This window comes from Bidens hawaiensis, unplaced genomic scaffold, assembly GCF_021521415.1.
Source record: "Bidens hawaiensis isolate Kalapana, Puna unplaced genomic scaffold, B.hawaiensis_p1.1 tig00073410_1, whole genome shotgun sequence".
In the NCBI taxonomy this organism is placed as follows: Eukaryota; Viridiplantae; Streptophyta; class Magnoliopsida; order Asterales; family Asteraceae; genus Bidens; species Bidens hawaiensis.
The window spans coordinates 2,668-25,560 of NW_027502776.1; the positions used below are offsets into that span (position 1 = coordinate 2,668).

At 41.4% G+C, this 22,893-nt stretch overlaps 2 protein-coding genes across 2 annotated transcripts; both read right to left on the reverse strand.

The window, feature by feature from the left end:
• Positions 1 to 1,437: 1,437 nt before the first annotated feature.
• Positions 1,438 to 2,220, reverse strand: LOC143606180 (uncharacterized). Its single transcript, XM_077082033.1, has one exon. It carries the CDS (start codon positions 2,218 to 2,220, stop codon positions 1,438 to 1,440), a length of 783 nt encoding a protein of 260 aa, XP_076938148.1.
• Positions 2,221 to 4,543: 2,323 nt separating this feature from the next.
• On the reverse strand, positions 4,544 to 17,414 carry LOC143606181 (protochlorophyllide reductase, chloroplastic-like). The gene is made up of 5 exons (XM_077082034.1): positions 17,250 to 17,414; positions 17,104 to 17,169; positions 6,196 to 6,727; positions 4,922 to 5,280; positions 4,544 to 4,826 (listed from the first exon to the last, which is right to left on the reverse strand). Exons 1-4 carry the CDS (start codon positions 17,298 to 17,300, stop codon positions 4,976 to 4,978), a joined length of 954 nt encoding a protein of 317 aa, XP_076938149.1. The 5' UTR covers positions 17,301 to 17,414; the 3' UTR covers positions 4,544 to 4,826; positions 4,922 to 4,975.
• Between the last annotated feature and the right edge of the window lie 5,479 nt (positions 17,415 to 22,893).

Here is a 22,893-nt window from a genome sequence, read left to right on the forward strand (position 1 = left end):
ATAATAATTGAAATTATTATTATCATCGTTATCTTATACATCTATCTATCTATATATATATATATAACATATTTTTTAGATTTATTATTATCATTACTATCATTATCATTAATAACATTATTATAAGCTATATTATAAATTCATGTTATGAAAACCGAACTCTTGATTTAAAACCCGTCTAGTTTTTATTTAATATTGGTTTAGTTATTTAAAAGCCCAAATAAAATAATATTATTTTATTTAAATTACCAATTAAGTATAAGTCCCTAACCATTAACAAATTAACCTATAATCCGATTTACAACCGAACCTTCTCGTCCAATGTTTTCAATATAGTTTCATTATGGTTTCAAGTTCATTAATATATATTACATTATTTATTTTAGCCAAGGTCTTTATCGTTTCAAGTCGGATCTGTTCGTTTACCGTTCGAGCTTCATTTATTTGTCTATTTATTTCTCGGTTCATCAATCGAGGTGAGTACATTTCATCCCTCGTTTTCACTTTTATCTTTTGGGGGTAACATGCATACTTATTCAAAACAAGAATGATTTATTATACACGTTTCTCAAACCACAAACTTTAGGGTATATGATACTTGGAATACTTGCTCTTTTGTGTGTTATATGCCTCATATGCTTTACGTGCGCGAGTGTTTATTTTTATGTCGTTGTTGAGCCTCATTAAGTATGATCATACGCTCCCCTAACTACTTAGCCTTGTGCTAGTAGAATAGGGCCTCATTATCCGAGTATGTCGGTTGTTTACCGGATAGAAAGGATTCTCATTTACATATGTTTTATATGCCAAGATTGATGCTTTTATTTATAGTCTCATATACGTATGTGGATTTCGCTCATATTATATATACTCAAACTATGAAATTGCTCACCAACATACGTGTTGACAAAATATTATTTTATGCATTGTTACAGGTTTGACTTTTATCGACTTGAGGACTTGACGAAAAAACGTTACCAAGACTATTAGGATATTAGTAAAACGAACAATATATTTGTTTACTTGTGTTCAATTTGTTGTATGACCAAGATGTGTTGTTTATTGATTTGTGAAGTAAATGAGTTGATTAAATATTTTCACTATAATAGTGTCTTGTGTATTTGTCCAATCACGTTGCATCCCGGCATGTTCCGCCTTTGGTCGGGGTGTGACATTAGCGGACTCTTACTTAAACACACATAACTTAGGTCTCGGCAAGCTATTATATGTGGCAAACCACAATTAATAGTCCGTGTTGCCCATCAAGATTTTTCCCCAATTTGAGAAACTTATAATTCTCATTTTTAGTGTAACGTGCGTAAATCACTAGTTAACTCGATTTATACATTTCTTTAATTATGTGCTCAATTCAAGTTATTTAAGTTGTAACTGTGAATATTTAATAATACATGTGTAACATTTAGTAACAACAAATGATTAAGAAGGTTTACTTACAGCCAACAGCATCTGAGTTTCTTGTATGTTCATCTTCAACCTCACAACTTCAGAATGCAAAGGCCCTTTGACATCTTTAAACTTCAAATTCTTTAGCCTAAATGTGTTCACCGAATAAGTAACCATATCCTTCCCATGTTCCCACATAGTCTTCTTGGCCTTCCCAACTGGAATAAGATCTTCCAACCCCATATTACCCTCCTCTTTATACCCTCCCCCTTCTCCCCCTCCCATAACCTCCCTCAACTCCTTAAGCAACGACATCGCAGAGGTCCTCTCACAAACCGCGGTGTGCAACCTTATCACCAGGATCCATTTCTGGTCCGGAAGGGTATACAGGTTAGCAAACCATAAGTATAACCCTTGGTTGAACAACGCACGGTTAGCAGCACTGGACCACTCGTTGATATTAAGCTCGTGCTCGACGATTAAATGTAGTGGAGAGAGAGAGGCGTTGGAGGCTTGGCTCGTGAGGGTACGGAGTAGTTGGGAGGTTGTGGCGGGTGTGATGATGTTGAGATGGAGGTTAGGGACTGGCGGGTTGATGATGAAGAAGGTTGAACCGGTGCCGGTGTTTTTGTATAGCATTGAGTTGAGGATTGGGTGGTTGTTTTGGACTCCTTGTAGGGCAGTCTTTAGAAGAGTGATGTTTACAGCTTTGGAGGCTTGCAACGCCAGAACGGTTATCCCTGTGCCACTAGCCACAGCCTTGCACCAATTTTGTTCGGTGCTTCCAAGGTTTCTTGAGTTTGTTCTCGTTTCCATTTTTTTTTCTTACTTCTAGGTATGTCTGTATGTATATATAGAGAGAGTGTGCGTGTGTTAGTGTGAAGAGAGAGTTGTCACAAGGTGGTATGAATGTATGATCAACCTAGTTAACTAAGGTAGTTGTTACTTAAAGAAAAGGATAGTTAATGGAGTCTTTGCAGTTATGGGTATGTTTGGCAATGAGCTTTTAAGAGCTTCAAACTTTAAGCTTTTAAGAAAAAACTCATATTTAGTAAAAAGCTTTGTTTGGTAGAGGTAGCTTCAAGCTTTTAAATTGGTAGAAAAAGCTCCATATTTGAACGCTAGTATTGGTAGCGTTTGAGAAAAAGCTAGCTACAAGCTTTTACATTTGAATTTACAAGTTTAGTACTTGAACTTCTATCAACTTTTGTTAATTTATATAATAGTTACACATTCAACCCTTATTCAAAACTAACTATCCCCACGACTTTTTTAAGGGGCGTAACTTTTTCACACGTTAATAATTTTTTAAACAAATTACATCATAAAAACGAGCATTTTATTCTCTTTAATTTGAGTATGATATTGTTATACTTCTTTAACTTTAAAAAATTAACATACTACATTATCGGTTATGATCGGTAACAAGTTGAGTCAGGTGAGCACGAGTCATGTGTAAGACCAAATTAGGAGTCGAGTCAGATGAACTTGAGTCATGTGTAAGACCAAATTAGGGTCAGAACGAGTCGATACAAAAAGGGTTAAATTAGTTCGGTTCGTGTCGGTACGTTATTGAGTCGAAAAGGGTCAGGTCAGAACATGTTTCAGATTAGAACAGTGCATGTTCAGAGAGGGGTTCATATCAAAATAGGTTGGTTTAAAAAATTATTTTTGAAATTACTGTATATTTCAGCTTTGTTTCTTGATTTTCGCCATCAGTTACACACTTACAGCCTTTCCATGAATTACACGTCTACATTCAGGTTATGCATGCACTGTCATCAAGTGAATCATGTACCGACACTAATTATGCGGTTGATATTAGGTTGTGCGCCCATTCCGCCGCACCACGCGGGCACCTAGCTAGTTTTATTAAAAGCTTCTACTAATCTGCCAAACACCTAAACAAATTTAAAAAGCTACAGCTTCCAGCCTTCAGCTTCCAGCCTTCAGCTTTCAGCTTACAGCTAACAGCCACCAACTAGTTTTGCCAAACATACCCTATGTGTACTTTATGAGAGAGGTTATATAAACACCCCTAGGGTACTAATCAACTTCCTTACGGATTTAATATTACACGGCCGTATATGAGTGTATTATTTGGTGGTATACGTATATAATATATAGCTAGGATTCGTTCTGAAATTGTATACTATCGTATAGGGTTTTTATACGCCGACATAGACAGGCAATGCGATGGTATACGGTTTGTGTCATACAGATTTTTAAAATGATATACGCACACATATTGTATGACTGATGGATCGGTTTGATCTAACATCTTATGAGAGATTAGGGGTGCTCCTATAGCACAATCCTATTTATTTGTTTTGTTGTATAACAATTTTATAGGATATATGTAAATTTATGATAGTCTTTGATATTAATCGCCTAAAGTGTCTCATGAATTGGAATAGAAAGAAAGTGTTTCGATTACAACTTAGGTATATTAAACAATATTGTTATGAAATGAGTTTGTTATTAATGATCAAATAACAATATTGTTGCATTTGGGACTTGTTCCATGAGATCATTGTGATTGTATGATAGCTTTGAAGTTGTGACCTAACGGTTCTTTATTCATATGATATTCATGATTTTTTTTCTTTAACTTTCCTCTTGATTAAAAACTTATTATAATTGTTTGATAGACATCTGATTCAAAAGGCTACAAGAATTATAATAAAAACCGAATTGTTAGAACGCTAAAGACAGTTTGCATAAATCTTAAAACACAAATTCCATCATCTTGATTGTGACCTTAAATGTGCTTCCCTATATTTCTTTATTTCTAAGTTTCTTTTGAATTATAAAGCATGTGAACAGTGGATTTCATTAATTTACGCGTTTATTTAGATGCCTAATCACTATTTGTTTGTTAATTGTGTATTTGTGCTTCCCATGTTGATCTCATATTCAGTTTTACTCTTACATTGTACGGAAAGGGTGAACCTTGTAGCACCTGTAAGGTCATGGGTTAAAGTCGTGGAAACACCCTCTTGCACTAATGCAGGACAAGGATGCTTACAGCATGTCCAAGTCGGCCAGACACCCCTGACCTATGCATGCGATAGCTTCGTGCACTGGCATTGTATTTTATTACTGCCTTTGGGAATTAATCATGGAACGGGATTAAAAGATATCGAAAACTAAAGAATGCATTGTTATACTGTACCATACAACACAACAAACACATCCATATTCCACATCACCCAATTTTGACTATCCTTGACCTTGACTCTAACTTTGACTATTATTGACTTTGACTAAGCCAGACCAACAAGCTTCTCACTAACCTCCCACAGCTTCCGAGCTTTCTCCGCATCACTCGCTTCCTGCGAAAGCTGGTTTTCAAACGAAGCCGAGTTTTTATTCCAGCTCCAGTACACACCCGACTTCGTTAGGCTCGAATCCGTTACAACCTGAAACCAATTAAATTCAATATTAATATAATATCATCAGCATTGATCAATTGTACCTCATGCTTAAAACTTGTACTTTAACCATTATAACATACCTGAGCTAGTCGGTTTCCCGCTTCCTCCTCCGACACATACCCTTTCGTGATGTATTATTGGAAAGGTGGGAACAGAATCCGAAACAACGGAATATGTTCCCTGAAAAGCCCGGTTGTGGCAATGCAACCGGGGTACAGGGACGAAAAGGTAATTCCAGTTTCCTCATGGTACCGTCTATGGAACTCTTGCATTGTTAGCATATTGCATACTTTGCTGTCTTTGTAGGCCTTAGCACCATCAAACTCGCCTCCATCAATCATGGCTGAACTGTTGAGCCCGTTCAGACTCCCAGCTAACCCTCTTAGGTCCCCCAAGTTAGCCTTTGGTGGCACGTTTCCAGCCAATGTGTTTGTGTTTCCTATAAAAAGTCCACAACAAAAAAGTATGAGCAACTTAAAAATGAGTAACTGTACTTGAAGCAACTAGGCTTAGAAAAGCGAACAAAAAAATGACCCAACTTAAAAATGAGGAACTTCCACTACGTTTGGAGTTACAGGACTCATAAGTAACGAAATGTCTAAACGGGCCAAATAGTAACTCAAGGTCCTAGTTTCATCACCCAGGCTCCGGTTTTTTGATAGTTTTAATATATATCCTTTTCACAAAAACTCGTAAATGTTTAGGCTTTAGCACGAGTAACTTGAGCATTTATTTATCTGGTTAATTTGATTCTTTTCATGGGTGGGTACGGGTCAGTTTTGAGCTCAAACCAAACCAAACACCAAAAATTCAGTTTCTTAGTTTTTAAAACCGCTCATTTCGGTTTTTTCAGTTTTCAATTTGATTTCGTTCAGTTTCAGTTTATCCATTTTATCATTTGGGCTGTCAATTTTGGGGCGAAAAAAATCTAACCTGATATAAAGAATTTGGGTCTACAATTTTGGGTAAGAATCTTAATATTAGTTGGTGATTAATTGATTATTATACATTTGAGCCAAAATAGTTGGGTTACATTCGGTTTTTTTGGTTTTCTGTATGGGTTCGGTTCAGTTCGGTTTCGGTTTTTCAAGTTTAGCATTTGGGGTTAAAAATTTTTGGGCCAGAAAAAAAGTTGACCCAAATAGTGAATTTGGGCCAAAATCTTTTTGTAAGTTCATAGTTCATGGTTAATTGATTATATATAATTTGGGCCAAAATATTTGTGCTACACAATTTATAAATTTCTATTTAGCATTAATATTAACAAAGAAAATCCCCAAATTTGCTTCTGTATGGTTTTTCGGTTTTTAATTAAACTATTTATCAAAGTCTTATAAATAATGTTCCTTGTTACCTGTTATGGAGCCAACAATGATGAGTCGTTTTTGCGGGTAATCCGACTTCTTAAGGTCATCAAGCAACAACCTCGAGAGCAAAAAGTGACCAAGATGGTTAGTCCCGACACTAAGTTCAAAACCTTCAGCGGTGTAAGTTGGCTCTTTCGCGGTAGGCAAATAAACCGCAGCATTATTCACAAGCGCATCCAGGGGACGACCAGACCGTCTAAACGTGTCCACAAATTGTCTAACACTGTCGAGAGACGAAAGATCAAGGTGCATAACAGTGTAGTTTTCTTTACTAATTCCAACCGATTTAGCTGCCTTTTCGGCTTTCAAAAAGTTTCTACAAGCCATTATTATGTGCCATTTGCCCGTGTCGGCTAAAGCCTTTGCTGTGGCTAGACCCAAACCCGATGAGGCTCCAGTAATGATCACATTTCCCTTACGAAGTGTCTTCTTTCCGTCTGGTGTGGCTTGGTTGACCGATGGGGCTGCGGTTGCTGTTTGTGCACGAATTGATACCAATAATGGCTTCCTTTTTAGCTCCTGCAATTAATAAATTCAACAATAACCGAGGATGATAATTAGGCATGTAAATGAACAGAACAAACGTGACGGGAGTACATTAATTTTTGCTTGTTTAACTTTTTCCGAACAAACAATTGGACATGAACAAGTAAACGAACGGGGTTTTGTTGTTTGTTCGTTCGCTAAGAAAATTAATGTTTGTGTTTGTGCTTGTGTTTGTTTTTGTTAATGTTTGTCCGTTAACATTATAAACAAAGTATATCACAAATACAAACGAACATAATTGACGAACTTCAGTTAAAAATAAAATGAACATCTATCTGTTGGGCTTAAATATTTAATAAATCATTAACTGGTGATCTTTTGTTATTTTAATCTAATAATACTAGACAAAATTGTAAGTGATCTATAGAATGCTAATGAATAATTCTCGAATGAACTTAAACAAACGTAAACTAATGAACATAGATGAATGTAAACGAGTTAGCTTAAACGAACAATATCGAAGAAATACAAACAAACATAAATGATTGAACGAGACATGCATGTATGTTGGGTTGTTTAACTAAATTAACAAAAAAAAGTGCTCGTGTTTGTTCATGTATTACATAAACACACATAAACAAACTTCCTGTCGAACGTTTTTTTTTTGTTTTGGTTTTTTCGGTTTCTGTCCCAACTCGAACAAAAGTTATATTAATGATAAAATCATATTTTTAGAAAAAAGAAAAAAAAAAACGTTTCGACACTATACCCATTCCGACCTGAACCCATTTGGACCCAAACCCGGACCCGTTCCGACCCAACCCACAACAACCTTTTTTTCTAATTCGATCCGTTTTGACACTGAAGAGGTAGGTCCCAGCAGAGCCCAGTTGGACCCGCAGACTCACCTCAAAGAGGGACGTCTGTGCAGTTGAACCCGCAAGACTCACCTTCAACAGGGACGTCTGCGCAAAGGCTAAACTCGCAACCCCTTGAAGAGGGACGTCTGCGCAGAAACCAACTGGGCCCGCAGGACCCACCATACTCAGAGACGTGACGTCCTTACGCGCAGTACGCAAGTTGTTCCCGCAGGAAAAGCCTCCCAATGGTGAAGTACTCCGCCTGTTCCCGCAGCTGCGGATACAAGCCATCAGGGAAGGCTACCTGCGCAGCAAGGCTACACGCACAAGGCACTTAACTCTTAAATAATTCAGTAATGTCACCTGAAGGAGTGAGCAAGCCGGGAACACTCCCGCACAAAGCCGGGAAAACTCCTGCCCAAATAAGCCAGTCCGTACGATACTGTAGGATCTTTTGTACTGTACCTGACGAGGTATGGACAAAAGATCTGACCAAAGATACGACAGCTCACTGACAACAGTATGACGAGCAGCACGCTCTTGTACTGTATGTCACTATTAGCCGCTGCCTACTCACCAACCTGTCGGAGGACGTGCATAGCCTGCAGTTGGTGGAACAGGAATAGTACACAGCCGGCCTGGTCACTATCAGCCGCTGCCTACCCACCAACCACCAGCATGGCATGTGCGTAGCCCACAGTTGGCAGAACAAGAACACTATTCAGCCGGCTGTACCTGCTTGGAAACCTACCTTCGGCTATAAATACTCCAACACCTTGGAATGGTATCATCTTATCTCATATCTCATATCTTGATATATTACCTGATATCTGCTCTAGTCATTCTCTTAATATACTCTTATATTCAAGAGCAATCTAGTCTGATTCTCACGCCGGAGGGTGGTCACAAGGAGGTACCCCCCCTTCTCAGTGACGAGCTCACGGTGTCTGTTTTGCAGGTTATCAGAAGAACCATCTTTGCCGGACCTAACCCTCGTGGGAAACATCTATTTAACCCCCAGATTATCCGTAATCTGCCCGGGGTCGATTAGTGTTTCTTCATTGGCGCCATCCGTGCATAAAAGCTAGAACTAATTTATTCAGTTTTTTCTAACTTCTGGAAAGATGGTTAAGGTTACTCCGTTGCCAAAGCCAGCGAATGACCAAGAAACCCCGGTAACCACAACCCCAGCTACTGAGGGGAACACCGGCGAATACACACATTTTACGAACACTACCCCGGTTACCCGAGCCGGAGCAAGTGCAGTAAATTTTACGAACACTACCCCGGGTACCCGAGCCGGGGCAAGTGCAGTAAACAATCCTCCCCTGGGATTCATTGATACCCAGGTGGAAAGACAACAGACGAGGCCCCCCCGCCAAACACTTGAACAAGTCAAAGCGTGGGCGGAAAAACGTCAAAGGGAATTCCAAGCTGAGTTGAATGAACGCTTGCGTTCACTCCAACAGGCTGACGAATTCGGAAGCACTCAATAGCTCAACATGAGCAATGAGTGCGAGTACTGGGACGATGATTCGGAGGAATCCGACACCGACGCAAACCCTCGCCATAGGGCGAAAGGGAAGCGTAAGGAAACGGACTTCCAACCGAGAAGGAATTTTGGAGAAACCTTCAAACCAAAAAACGCGGGTGGAAACCCACGTGACTTCTCTAAAACCTTCAGACCAACCGCTGCAAATGCGGGAACCTCCAAGTTTGCAAGGGACATTGCGGAAGCAATCGCCCCAAGAAGTGCCAAACAGATGTCAAACATCGGCACCTATGATGGTATATCTGACCCGGACGATCATTTGAACAGATTCATAGTGGGGGCAACCGTCAGCAACTGGACGGAACCCACGTGGTGTTATATGTTCCAGATGACGCTGATTGGAGCAGCCAGAGCGTGGTTCGACCGTCTACCGGTCCACCACATCTACGATTGGGCAGACTTCCAACAGAAGTTTAGCCAACACTTCAGCCAACAAAGAAAGTATACCGAGGAGAAATGGACAATCCTCAATTGCATTCGAGAGGAAGATGAATCTTTGTAGACTTCATCACTCGTTTCAACTCAAAGAAGCTAAGTCTGGGTAATATTAGCGAAGATTTTGTTCGCGCTGCTTTCATCCAGGGCACAAAAGACCCAGAGCTCATCCGCACCTTAACGGGTAAAGATGGCATGCCATCCACATGGGATGCCATCATGACAGCAGCTAAACGCTTCGCGGAAACGGAAAAGCAACTGGGTAGAGATCTTCCCCAAAGCACAAACCTCTACACCCAGAAAACAAGAGAAAACAATGTCCTTACCGCCCGACTAAACAAAAAGAGGAAGCAAGGCATTTGGCAGTCAAGGGTAAACTTTGACACCTCATCCAGCTCGCACCCTCGGTTAGGCGGAAAGGATAACATGCCGTCGTCAAACCGGAACTCCAGATGGACGCCACTCACCAAAAGCGTCACCGAGATATTCGACGCCGAGAGACTCCCATGGCCAAAGGCTCCAATAATCCGAGAGCGTCACAACGCTGATCAGAGCAAATTCTGTGACTTCCACAGGACAAGAGGCCACAACACTGAGGAATGCGTAGACTTGAAGGACATCGTCGAAGCATTTGTCAGAGATGGGACGCTCACGCACCTCGTGGCGTAATGAACGCTGAGCAGGCTAATGCGTGTAGAACCCCAGTTGGGGAAAACACGAATAAAACTGCAGCTTCAATGTCGGAGACTACATACTGCGTAAACAACGAGATTCCGAACCAAGTGCATATCGGCTCGAAAGGCTCGATGACACTCCCAAGAGCATGGAAGGGAGCTCAATTACACAGTCTGCATGTAAATCAATTCCAAACTTGTAAAAGAAAAGGCCCAGAGCCACTTCTAATGGAAATGATTCTCCTTATCACATTGACGCTGATGGTCTTACATTTATACTTAATGAACTTTCCACACTGACATGCCGGTCTTCACCGCATACATAAGTGGGAAAACAAGTCGTTGCATGTGGAAGGCGGCAAAACCCGCATAAACACAAAAAACGGCAAACCTTCACGCAGGTCAGTCATAGGTAAAGTTTGATCATCCTACTAAATGAAAGTGCCGGTCCTAACCGCACAAATCATGATTGAGGACACCGAACTAACCTATTGACAACCGCGCGTCGAACGGTTAATTTATTCAAAACACTGATGCCGGTTTTCACCGCATAAATAAGTGTGAAGAAATCGTTGCGTGTGGAAGGCGGCAAAACCCGCATAAACACAAAAAACGGCAAACCTTCACGCAGGTCAGTCAGGTGAAGTTAGGTCATCCCACTAAATGAAAGTGCCGGGCCTAACCGCACAAATCATGATAGAGGAAACTGAACTTTAACCTATTGACAACCGCGCATCGAACGGTTAACTTAGAACACTTAGAAAATATCTCCAAGTAAAAAATGAGGAAAACCTCCACGCAAGTCAGATATAGGTAAAGTTTAGCCATCCTACTAAGTGCAAGTGACGGTCTTACCCGCACAATCACGAAAGAGGAAGCAAAACTTTAACCTATTATCTGCCACGTTGATAGGTTAACTTATTCAAAGTACTTAAGAAATTGCTAAGTTAAACTACAGTATGCACAAGCGAATCATACATTGTTTATGCGACAAAACAAGTGCCAAATTAAATTATAATATGCATGAGCAAGTCGTACAACGTTTATAAAGCAAGAGTGACGGTCCTACCCGCACAAAAGATTTACATTCCATATAAATTCAAGTATTACAAGAATGGCCGGGTATCTACCCGCCTACAAGAGTGTAAATCTATACAAAAAACTATCCTAACAGTGGGAAGGGATCTAAAGGTTCAAGCTTCAGGACCCCTCCCTCCAAACCCACTTGTACCCGCACCATCAGTTGGCTGTGGCGGTTCAAGGAAGGTCTTGAGAATGGTTAACCCATCATCAGCAGCAGCAACTTCGTTCACCTTCTCCACCACTGGATGCGGGAAGGCAGCATACTGGTTCACTGCTTGGTCATAAGCAGCTTCAGTATCTACATCATATAATGGGAAGTTGGAAGGCGGGATGCCCTTCTCAACGAACCCTAGACCAAGCAGGAAGCCAGCCTTTTCCCCATCCTCATGAGAAGCGTTGAGGGCTGCGCTCATGGCATCGTCATATGATGTGTCCGTGAAGACCCGATGCACAACCTACAAAACAAAAATACAAGTATCAAAACCTTTTCTAAGTATAAAGAAAAGCGTGAAGACATTATGAAGCTAAGCTTACCTGCGACAACGCTTCTCGTAGAAGCCATTCCTTGGTAACCAGAGCCTCCTGGATGGCAGCTTGAGCTTGGTTACGGGCGCGTTCGGCTTCACTTTTGTTAAGGTTGGCAAGCAACACTTCTTTAGCCGCAGTCTCTTCGACGCCCTTTAGCTTACGCTCAGTATGGTCAAGCACGCCCCTCTGGTCCAAGATCTCTTGGAGCTTCTTGGCGTCTTCCATGGCCAAGGCATCATGAGCTTGCTGGAGCCTCTCTAATTTGGCTTTAAGCTCCTCATTCTCGGTGCGTAGAGGCTCAGCAACAGCTTCAGCCCTGGTGGCCCTCTCAGTTACGTTCCGAGCGGTTTCCTTAGCTAACCGAAGCTGTTCGTTAACAGCTTGGGCAGCCTTGGAACGGGCCTCGAGACGGGCCTGAACTTCAACTTCAAGGGCCTTGAAGGCCTTCTCCTTCTCCGCAGCAACGGCGGAGAGCCTCCTGTTCTCCTCCCGGACAGCCCGCGCTTGAGCTACTTCTTGGATTCGAGCTGCTTTTAACTTGTCGTTTTCACGACAAAGCAACTCGACGCGCGGCTGCATCCGGGCTAGGAGAATCTGGAGCTCATTTGTCAACCTACCCTCCTGGTAGCTTGACATTGCTTCCCCCAGCGCCCCCCTTGGAGCGGCGTGGCGCGCCCATTAGACGCATTCTACACACGTCCGAAGGGTTGTTCCTCGGCGGATGTTCCATCGTGGAACATACACTTCATTGGAATCCGACACTGCAAAAGCAAAAAGCAGTTAGGAAAAGATGATAAAAAAAATATATATATAAAATAAAATAATAAAAAGGCCAAAATAACCCTACGCACCTGTAGGGTCGACGACAGGCCTGTAGCCGCCAAACCCATCACCCGAACCTAACGGATATCCATCCAAGAGGTCAGGCAGATGGGAAGGAGGCAGAGATTGGCTTGACGCCCCAACCCCGGACATACCTGAAGGACCGGCCGTACTCGCCGGCGCCGGAGGAGGCATAGCGGAGGCCGCCTTGGTAGAAACCAGCGGAGGTGAACTCACCGGAGGTGAACTCACAACCGCGGCCGCAGCTGTGGAAGAATCCACAGAAACACTCACCGCCGGCTCAGTGAAAGAATCAGTAAATATGGCACTGACAGCCGGCGGGGACGTCGTCACAGTTGGAACAGTTGGCTCAACCGGGTGAGCAACTGAACCAACAACTGAAGCAGGCGCAGTCGCCTGGGTCATCGCCTCAGGTAGGTTGGCCAAGCCTACCGTCATGGGTCCGGAGGTGCTCCTCCCCGCTCCACCCTGGAATGCGGTAGCATCCACGCCTGCACAAAGAAGATATATAAGTATAATGGCGGAAAGCTATGCAGTTAAAGTAAAGGAAGATTATACTTACGGGTTTTCTTGAGCCTAAAGGTTCTGACAGGCGGGGACGAACCCGATGGAGCCGGCCTCTTCACGCCGCTCACCGTCGTCACACTGGGCTGCCCGGAGGTGACAGCCGTCTCAACCTCCGGAACAGTGGTCTCACTACTACCAGGGTTCCCCGCCGCCTCCTCGCTCTGGGTTTTCGAGTCAGACCGGACAACCGGATCGGCGGTGGAGGCAACCTTTGCCTTGCCCTTCGCTCCAGTAGCCTTCTTTTTCCGCACCAACAAAGGACCATCTGCGGATTCCTCGTCAGAAGATGACAAGATTAGAGGAATTCCAGCAGAGGTTTGATCATGGAGAGGGCGGGGGTTAAAGAGTTCCTTACCTGGCCGCGTGGCACTCAAAATTTCGTGGCCCGGCGGGTAGACCTCCACAAACCGATCCACCGTTTGCTCCAAGATGGGCAACTCGTTCTCATCAAGAGCACGAGTACCCATCCGAGCGGGACCATCACTCTCCCGCGGCTGCAGGAGATACTGCAAGTCGTTTCCCTCTGTAAACAAAAAGAAAAAACGGTTAGAACAAAAACCCTAAATTAACGGATAATATGAAGCATACCGTAAGGGACAGAGTTCAACCCGTATTCAAGGACGATGGGAATCTGTGACGCCTCCTTCCACACCCGGCTCATCCCGAGCATCACCATCCCGGACTCGGCAAAGCGGTAAACCGGAGACTGGATCCGGGAAACCTTGAAGAACCATTCCGCCTCCTGGTAGTTGGAGGCGTGAAGGTTCGGGAGAGCTCTCCCGTTCTTGAACGTCATCGCTATGGGGACGATGCGAGCGGATATATAGAAGAACTCCCGCTTCCAAGATCGAAGACTGCGCTCGGTAGCGCAGATCTTCAAACCCTTGATCCGATTGACCAAGGTATACCACCCTTGGATGCACCTCCAGGAATAGAAGGTCATCAGGCGGTCAACAGGGGCCTCCACACCCACTCGAAATGGCGGATCTTGGCGATCGCCATTGGGTGTACCTCAGGCAGATGCACACCGTGTCTCTCCAGAACATGGTATACAAACTTCGTCAATGGGAACCTGAGATTCCCATAGACGAAGAATGCAGCGTACACCCCTATCTTGCCCTTGGGGGCATCGTACACCATCTGATGAGGTGCAGGAAACTCAGGCTCGAAAGGCTCGAGCATGAACTTCCTGACGACGTACTGATAGAGGTCGGCCGGAAGAGCACACTGGCACTCGCCAGCAGTACTCTTGTCATCCTTGTCCGACGTGGACGACAGATTCTCGGCGTACAAGTCAGACTCCTCGACGATAGCTTCTGGATCATGAGTAGACGACATGTTTGGAGGTAAAGAATGATTTCAGGAGAATGCTCGACAGAGAATATTCGCCGGAAATCGCTTAGAAGGAGAAGAGAGAAGTGAAAGTGTGGATTACAAAGGACCCTCTCCCCCTTTATATACTCATCGCAATGAATGCGATGAATTTAATACGGAGGAGAGAGAAAAGAGCTGGTGCAATGAAACTATGACAAGTGGAAAAAGCAAGCTGGCAACAGCTGTTGACGGAACGCGCGCCGTAAAATCCACACCCACGCGCCCAAAAAATCGCGCCCACGCGCCTGAAAAAGCGTCTGGAATGACCATGTACTGTCACGTCGCCATAACTTCCTGCACATCCTGACACTGTCAGAAGAAACCGTCGAACGACGTTTCAACAGTTTGGACTGTTCTTATCCTTTCACCAACTCTTCGAATTTCAAAAAGATTCAAAAAGATTCAAAAGTAAGCGGGACTATACCCCTTACCTTGGCAACCAAGTAACTATAAGACAGGTGTGGGTACAGTGTTAAGGCAAAACCCTTCACATACTTAGCACCTGCAGGGAATTGAAGCCAAGAATACCTCGGCGACCAAGTAACTATAAGACGGGTGCGGGTACAGTGTCAAGGCAAAACCCTTCACATACTTAGCACCCGCAGGAAATTGTAGCCAGGAATACCTTGGAAGTAAAGTAACTATAAGACGAGTGCGGGTACAGTGTCAAGGCGAAACCCTTCACATACCTAGCACTCCGCAGGGAATTGAAACCAAGAAGGATCTTCTGGGCCATGCTTGCGGAAACAGGAATAACATCCCCGCATAGCGGGAACGTCGAGAACTAGATTGTTTGAAGCTCCAAGATGGAATTGGTTGTTTTAACATAATTGATCACTATGTTCAAAACTACCAAAAACTCATGGAGAATCTACACAAGTGGGACTCAACGCTCCTGACTTGCGAGGAGGTTACAGACCTACCCGCATCATACCCAAAGATCAAGCAGGAAAGTCGGGAATTTCTGCATGTGACATTAGGACTTCCGCGGGAAGAATCCCCATGGAAAACCTTAAAACTAAACCCTTTTCAAAACCCTTTGCTTAAGTCCAAAAGTTCACCTCATTAACAATTCATGAGAAGAACACTGGACTGGGGGGACTTGAAGAGGTAGATCCCAGCAGAGCCCAGTTGGACCCGCAGACTCACCTCAAAGAGGGACGTCTGCGCAGTTGAACCCGCAAGACTCACCTTCAACAGGGACGTCTGCGCAAAGGCTAAACTCGCAACCCCTTGAAGAGGGACGTCTGCACAGAAACCAACTGGGCCCGCAGGACCCACCATGCTCAGAGACGTGACGTCCTTACGCGCAGTACGCAAGCTGTTCCCGCAGGAAAAGCCTCCCAATGGTGAAGTACTCCGCCTGTTCCCGCAGCTGCGGATACAAGCCATCAGGGAAGGCTACCTGCGCAGCAAGGCTACACGCACAAGGCACTTAACTCTTAAATAATTCAGTAATGTCACCTGAAGGAGTGAGCAAGCCGGGAACACTCCCGCACAAAGCCGGGAAAACTCCCGCCCAAATAAGCCAGTCCATACGATACTGGAGGATCTTTTGTACTGTACCTGACGAGGTATGGACAAAAGATCTGACCAAAGATACGACAGCTCACTGACAACAGTATGACGAGCAGCACGCTCTTGTACTGTATGTCACTATTAGCCGCTGCCTACTCACCAACCTGTCGGAGGACGTGCATAGCCTGCAGTTGGTGGAACAGGAATAGTACACAGCCGGCCTGGTCACTATCAGCCGCTGCCTACCCACCAACCACCAGCATGGCATGTGCGTAGCCCACAGTTGGCAGAACATGAACACTATTCAGCCGGCTGTACCTGCTTGGAAACCTACCTTCGGCTATAAATACTCCAACACCTTGGAATGGTATCATCTTATATCATATCTCATATCTTGATATATTACCTGATATCTGCTCTAGTCATTCTCTTAATATACTCTTATATTCAAGAGCAATCTAGTCTGATTCTCACGCCGGAGGGTGGTCACAAGGAGGTACCCCCCCCCCTCTCAGTGACGATCTCACGGTGTCTGTTTTGCAGGTTATCAGAAGAACCATCTTTGCCGGACCTAACCCTCGTGGGAAACATCTATTTAACCCCCAGATTATCCGTAATCTGCCCGGGGTCGATTAGTGTTTCTTCAGACACAAAACCCATTCTGATCCGAACCCGTTTGGAGCCGAATCCGTTCCAACCCAGACCCTTTCCGACCCGACCCAAAACAACCCTTTTCTCTAATTTGACTCGTTGTGACCCTAACCCATTCCGACCCTAACCCGTTCTGACCCGACCCGTTTGTCAGTCCTATTTTACAGTTAATAATTGACATGCAATTAACTAACTAGTAATTACAACTTCAGTGATCCTCAAATTCTATAAAATAGTGTTCCAATTCAAATTTCAACCCATTACACACACAGAATTGCATGCATTTCTTCAAAATTGAGATTAAATCAGAGATAAAAAGATTACCTTTGTTCCGATTAAAAGAGGGCTGAAATCAGATTTCACATTTTTAGAAACAAAAGCTCCATTCCCCTGTTTCACCATTACAAATCAACAAATAAATAAATAAATAAAAATAATAATTGAATGAAATATAGGAGTATAAATTGAACCTCTTTGTGAACAGAGATTGCACAAGGAAGAAGAGAAGCTTGAAGAGCCATGTGGTACTGTAAATGTACTGATGTTAGTTTAAGTGTAAGATAAAGATACAATCTGGTTTGGGTTGATACTATGTAATGTGTGTCTTGTATTGTTGGTCGAGGATGATAAGGTTGTTTTAGTAATGAGGTTTAATAGGTAGGACTGCCATGGTGGCATTGTACTGGCCAATCACAGGTTGTTATTTGGATTTCTTGATAATTTTTTATAATTGTTAAATAATAATAATAAGATATTAAATAAGAAACCTTTTGAATGAACTAGAAGCATCAAGAATCTTTTAAAACGTTTTCAGTTTATATTCGAATAAACATATGCAACTGTCCTACATCAATAAAATGTTTGAATGTTAAAGTTTGAGATGGTAAATTACTTTACCCTATGAGGCATAACTTGGGTAGGTGTTACTATTCTTATTAGACAGTGTTGTAAAAATCGTTAGTTGCTATTTGGACGCTGAGATGGGAACTAGCGATTAATCGAGATTAATCGGGATTAATCGGATCAGACTTTAATGTATAATTTTAAGTTTTATATATACACACACGCACATTTTTATATGTAAGTTTCAGTTTTATACATACACAAACATATTTTTGCCGGAAATTGGCTAGAATCTCGCCGTAAACCGCTGTTTTTTTGCTGGAATCTCACTAAAATCCGATGATTTTGCCAAATTCTCACCGGAAACCGCTGATTTTTGCCAGAATCTCGTCAGAAACCGCCTATTTTGGCCGGATTTGACCATTGATAGATTAATTGGCCGATGAGCCAAAAATTAATCAGTGAAGTGGGGACTAGTGATTAATCGGGGATTAAACGGCGCATAGTCGGGATTTTTGCAGCACTGCTAATAGATATAAATAAGAACTTTGGTGTCGCAAGTGTATTAGCCGTGAATTTTGTTTTTTTTGTATATTTAGTTCATTTATCATAACGAATGTAATGGAAATCGATTAAATGTTAATTTTTTTTGTTCTGTTACCATAATGAAGCTGACGGAAACCAATCGAACTCGCGTATACTCGTCGCCTCAACGCCCGTGACCGATAATACTCAGGTCTTACCAATGCGCGTAATCGAAACAAACGTAGTCAAAATCGACCAAATTCGTGTCGAGTAACCACCTCAATGCCCAGGATAGACAACTCTTGGATTTTACCACCGCCTATATTTACCGACCAAATACACATCATTTTAAATATTTTGCTTTTTTATATTTCAATATATTTATATGCTATTGAAGACGAATTAATTTTTGTGTTTTAAGACTCAAATTTTACCAACAATTAGTATACCGATCGAATTCACAATGACTCACCGTCGTACATTCGGGCTTTACTAACACCCAGGTTTCAACGATGGGATTTTACCAGCTGCCACGGCGCAACGCGCTGGGTAATGACTTGCGTGTCATAAATGTTATATTTTGGTGTGCGTGTCATAATGACATGCCTGTCATAAATGTTATATTTGGTGTGTATGTCAAAATGACTCGCGTGTCATAAATGTTATATATCGGTGTACGTGACAAAATGACCCGCGTGTCATAAATCAGTACGCATGCCAAAATGATTCACATATTGGATATATATTTTGAAGTTTGAGAACTCAATATTTATCGGAATGGTGTGTTTACCATCTAATACGATAATCCTTTATTGGAATGCATCTATGGATCATATCATACACTTATATTATTTAAACGCAATAAGACAAAGTGTAGGAAACGCTTAACATATTATCAAAAGATGATTGCTCAATACAACGGATGATTGTTAATAAACAAGGATATAAAAACTTGAATAACATCTAAACCAAACAACCTCATGAAGAGGGAGGATTTCGAACGTCGTTATCTACGTTGGGGTTAATCGGGTATTCAGTTTCATTATCATGATCAATGTTAAAGTAATCCCGAAGTCGATCTACTCCATCGTCTTGAGCAGCAAGCTATTCAATAGCATCTTGGATTAAGAAGGATAAGTTGTCAAAAGCTTTAAGCTTGGTATCATAAATACCAATTGTATCTTAACCATACAGTTCAAACTCCTCCACGGGGCGTTTTTTCTCAGAAAACTTTAGTCCTTCTTCAAATCCGGCCTGACGACCATCTTGAGAAGAAGCATGGAGAAGCTCTGCAACACAATCTCCGAGTTCAGATCCATCACGAATGTGTTCAACAACCCGTGGCAGGTTAAGGAATAAGATAGGGTTTTACGTAAAAGAATAAAGTAAAGAAAGAATATGGTAATCCCTGAGACATCAACCAGTTCTTATTGGTTGTAGCTTGATCGGAAATCGACTTTTGCTCCGCACATTGACCAACAAGTTGAGCATTCTTTTCAACAAGCTCGGTGAGGCGTTGATATTTCTTGATAGCCTCCGCATTTAGGAGTTTGATTTCTTCCTCATATGACGTTTGAAGATCACCCTGCACAGTCACTTGTTTTTCTAGAACAGCTTTAGGCTCCTCAACTTGGGCTAACTCATTTTCCTTGGCTCGGTTTTTTCTTGAAAAGTTTCTAATACTGCATTATGATATTTGCAAGCTTCTTCCCAAGCCTTAGCAGTAGTAGCTTGGCTCGCTTTCTCCCATCAAGGGATTTTTCAGCATCTTTCAATTTCCAGTTAGCAATATTTGCGATAGTAATAATATATATATAAATAATATAGATTTGTCAACACGAGGTTAAGTGAGAAAGTCAAAAATTTTGAGATAGTAATAATATATAAATAAAACAGCAAAACTGATATTGTGGGTATAAATCAATCAAAACATGAGCAAATAAAGGGTGTTAGTTGACCATGTCTTACGGACACGGGCTATGGCTACTATGACAAAATATATGTGAATAAGGGTGTCGGTTGATCATGCCTCACGAACACGGACTATGGCTACTATGGCACTCGTATGATCATACTATAATGTGATTATGATGGATCTCTCCGAATGCGATAAAATAAAACAAATAAACAAGTAGCAATTAGTCATTCAATTGATAAACACACAATGTACACAGTTTGCTAGAACGTATATAATATAATATGTAAATACTACTAGGTATGCATACATCCCAAACGCTTAAAATCAGTAAAATGTGGGGAATGACTTCTCACCTTGATGATTAAGCGAGTAAACCGAGAGAAATAATAAACGAGCAAAGTTAACGCGATGAGTGATCTGATCCAAACGATCAGAGACTTATAAAAAAATAAAATAGAGTCAAAACGATAACATTTACGCTGGAATCAATCCAAAGGGATGTATAGAACTCCGGTTATGAGATTTTCAGTAAATAAGCGAGCTGATACTGATCAGAATCCGAACAGAGAGTCGGAAGCCGGGTTTTAGTCAGTACACTCAAAATCTCAAAATAAACATAAAATTATTTTGACCCGAAAGATAAATTTGACCAGAAGATAGAGAAATCGAATAGTCAAAGATTTTGACTATTTTGCCCTAAAACGAACCGAGATCAAATTGACCACCGATACTCCGTCAATCCTAGAAATTGATTGAGGTATTTTTTTATGTGACTGAAAATAAATGAAATCACATAAGACAACTTACACGGAAGATGAACTGAACAATGAGAAAACACGAGTCAGAAGGTCTTGAAGCACCAAAGCCAACCGAAGATTAAAGATCTTGAAAGAATTCATCAAAGGAAACACCAAGTCACGAAATTGGTGATGGTGGCTGATGTTTGTAGATGTATTTAGCATTTTGGTGACTAGGGTTTTATAAAAAACAGTTTAAATTTGTTTATTAATAGTATAATAAGTAAACAGACTCGTTTAGGAAATAAATCGAGCAAAAAATGACTAAATCGAGCCTTTTAACAATCAAAATTCATTTTTAATATTATAGGTCTGAATATGGACATGTTATAATACCATAAGACTTATCTTGGGGCTTAAGTTTTGTTAATTAGGTCAGTTTTGGGAGGATTTCGCATTAACAAACGAATAAACAAGTAAAATGAAACTAATCTGCTGCATGTACTTCCCCGCGCTACGCGGACTCAAAAAGAAAGGACTCCTCGCGTGACGCGGCGTGGATGATTTTCAACATAGTTTCAAAGTTGACAAGTTTGGTACATGAAGTTTATAAAATACCATTTTTAGCCTTTTTAAGCAATTTTAAGAGTTTTTAAGGGATGTTTGAAGAGTGTGAAAGTTATGAAAATATGAAATAAGTTAAAACAAGTTAAATACTAATAAATACAAATTTTTATTAATACAAAAAAATCGAAATATATTTCCGAGTTGGATAAACGAATACGAATTCAAATACGAAAACAAAATCTGAGATGTTACACTATGTTTTTCGGTTTCATGTAGTAAAATAGAAAACAATAACCTTTTGATTTTGTTTTTGTTTCCGAATTAACAAACCCCTTTGAAGCATTCAAAGTGATTGGAACTGGACATCAGGAATCAAATCACCCTCATTGATGATCAGCTTCCCAAAACGCATTTAATTTTTGTCTACACACAAAGTTGCAAAAGTCGTTAGGCGGACATGATATATTGCAAAATACATATGTTTCCCTTGTAGAGTTTGAGCGTATTTGATTATTTTTAGTTCGTTTTCGTTTAGAATTTGTATACTACTAACATACTGGTGTCTTGTAGGTCTCAGGTGATAAAAGTTGATGAAAAATAAACGAACAAACACCGAGAGCTGGATTGATCTAGAAGCGAACCAACACTAAATAACACAAAAATGGAGGCAATCTTAGCAAGCCACATCACGCGGCCATCTGTTCTAATTTAGCATTGGATTTACTCATAAACACAGTTCTAAAGATCAGAGTTAATTAAAACTTTCGCGGAATAACATAAACATCAGCAGTCATTACAAATATTCATAACCTGTCTTTAAAACATAACTTAAAACATGTCTTTTAGTTCAAACGTTAACAAATAAAACTTCAGATGCCAGCTTCTTTATTCTTCCGCCATGTGTCCCCGCTCAAGCCAACTGTCTCATTCTACTCACCTGCGTGCATACTAAAAGTCAGCTACGCTGAGTGAGTTCTAGTTAATCATACAACATACAATCGGTTCACATACTTGCACACATGCCCAAAGGGATATACATTATTCATACTTACTTTTCATATATAACTATCCATCCTATTTAAAGAGCCTTCCACCCTATAACCTCGCAGATATTATAAGGGTCTGGTACCTAACATCACAGATATAATAAGGGTCTGGTCCCTATCCTCACTGATATTATTAGGTTCTGGTCCTATCCTCATAGATATTATTAGAGTCTGGTCCCTTTGTTTCGTGAAACCGTACCATACCTGCCTTTACATACCTTCCATGACAACACGTTCAATATCCGAAGATCGTTCACGTGCCATCAACATATCATACATACATCATAAACATTTATGCATTCATCATTCATACATCTTATATATTTATCATATCTTTAACTTCCACCTGACGGTACGTGCAACATCCGAAGATCGTTCACACACCGTCAAGAAATCATCATACATAAGTCATGCAAGGCATACACTTACCACTTAATGTAAGTGTATTACCTATCACATGGAGTATGCACACAACCCC

Bases quoted from the DNA above. Each gene is read 5' to 3' on its own strand.
- LOC143606181 (XM_077082034.1), bottom strand. From the start codon at position 17,300: ATGGCTCTTCAAGCTTCTCTTCTTCCTTGTGCAATCTCTGTTCACAAA. The intron at 17,170-17,249 runs GTTCAATTTATA...ATGGTGAAACAG, and splicing joins CAATCTCTGTTCACAAAGAG to GGGAATGGAGCTTTTGTTTC. The intron at 6,728-17,103 runs GTAATCTTTTTA...TATTAATTGCAG, and splicing joins CTCTTTTAATCGGAACAAAG to GAGCTAAAAAGGAAGCCATT.
- LOC143606180 (XM_077082033.1), bottom strand. From the start codon at position 2,220: ATGGAAACGAGAACAAACTCAAGAAACCTTGGAAGCACCGAACAAAAT.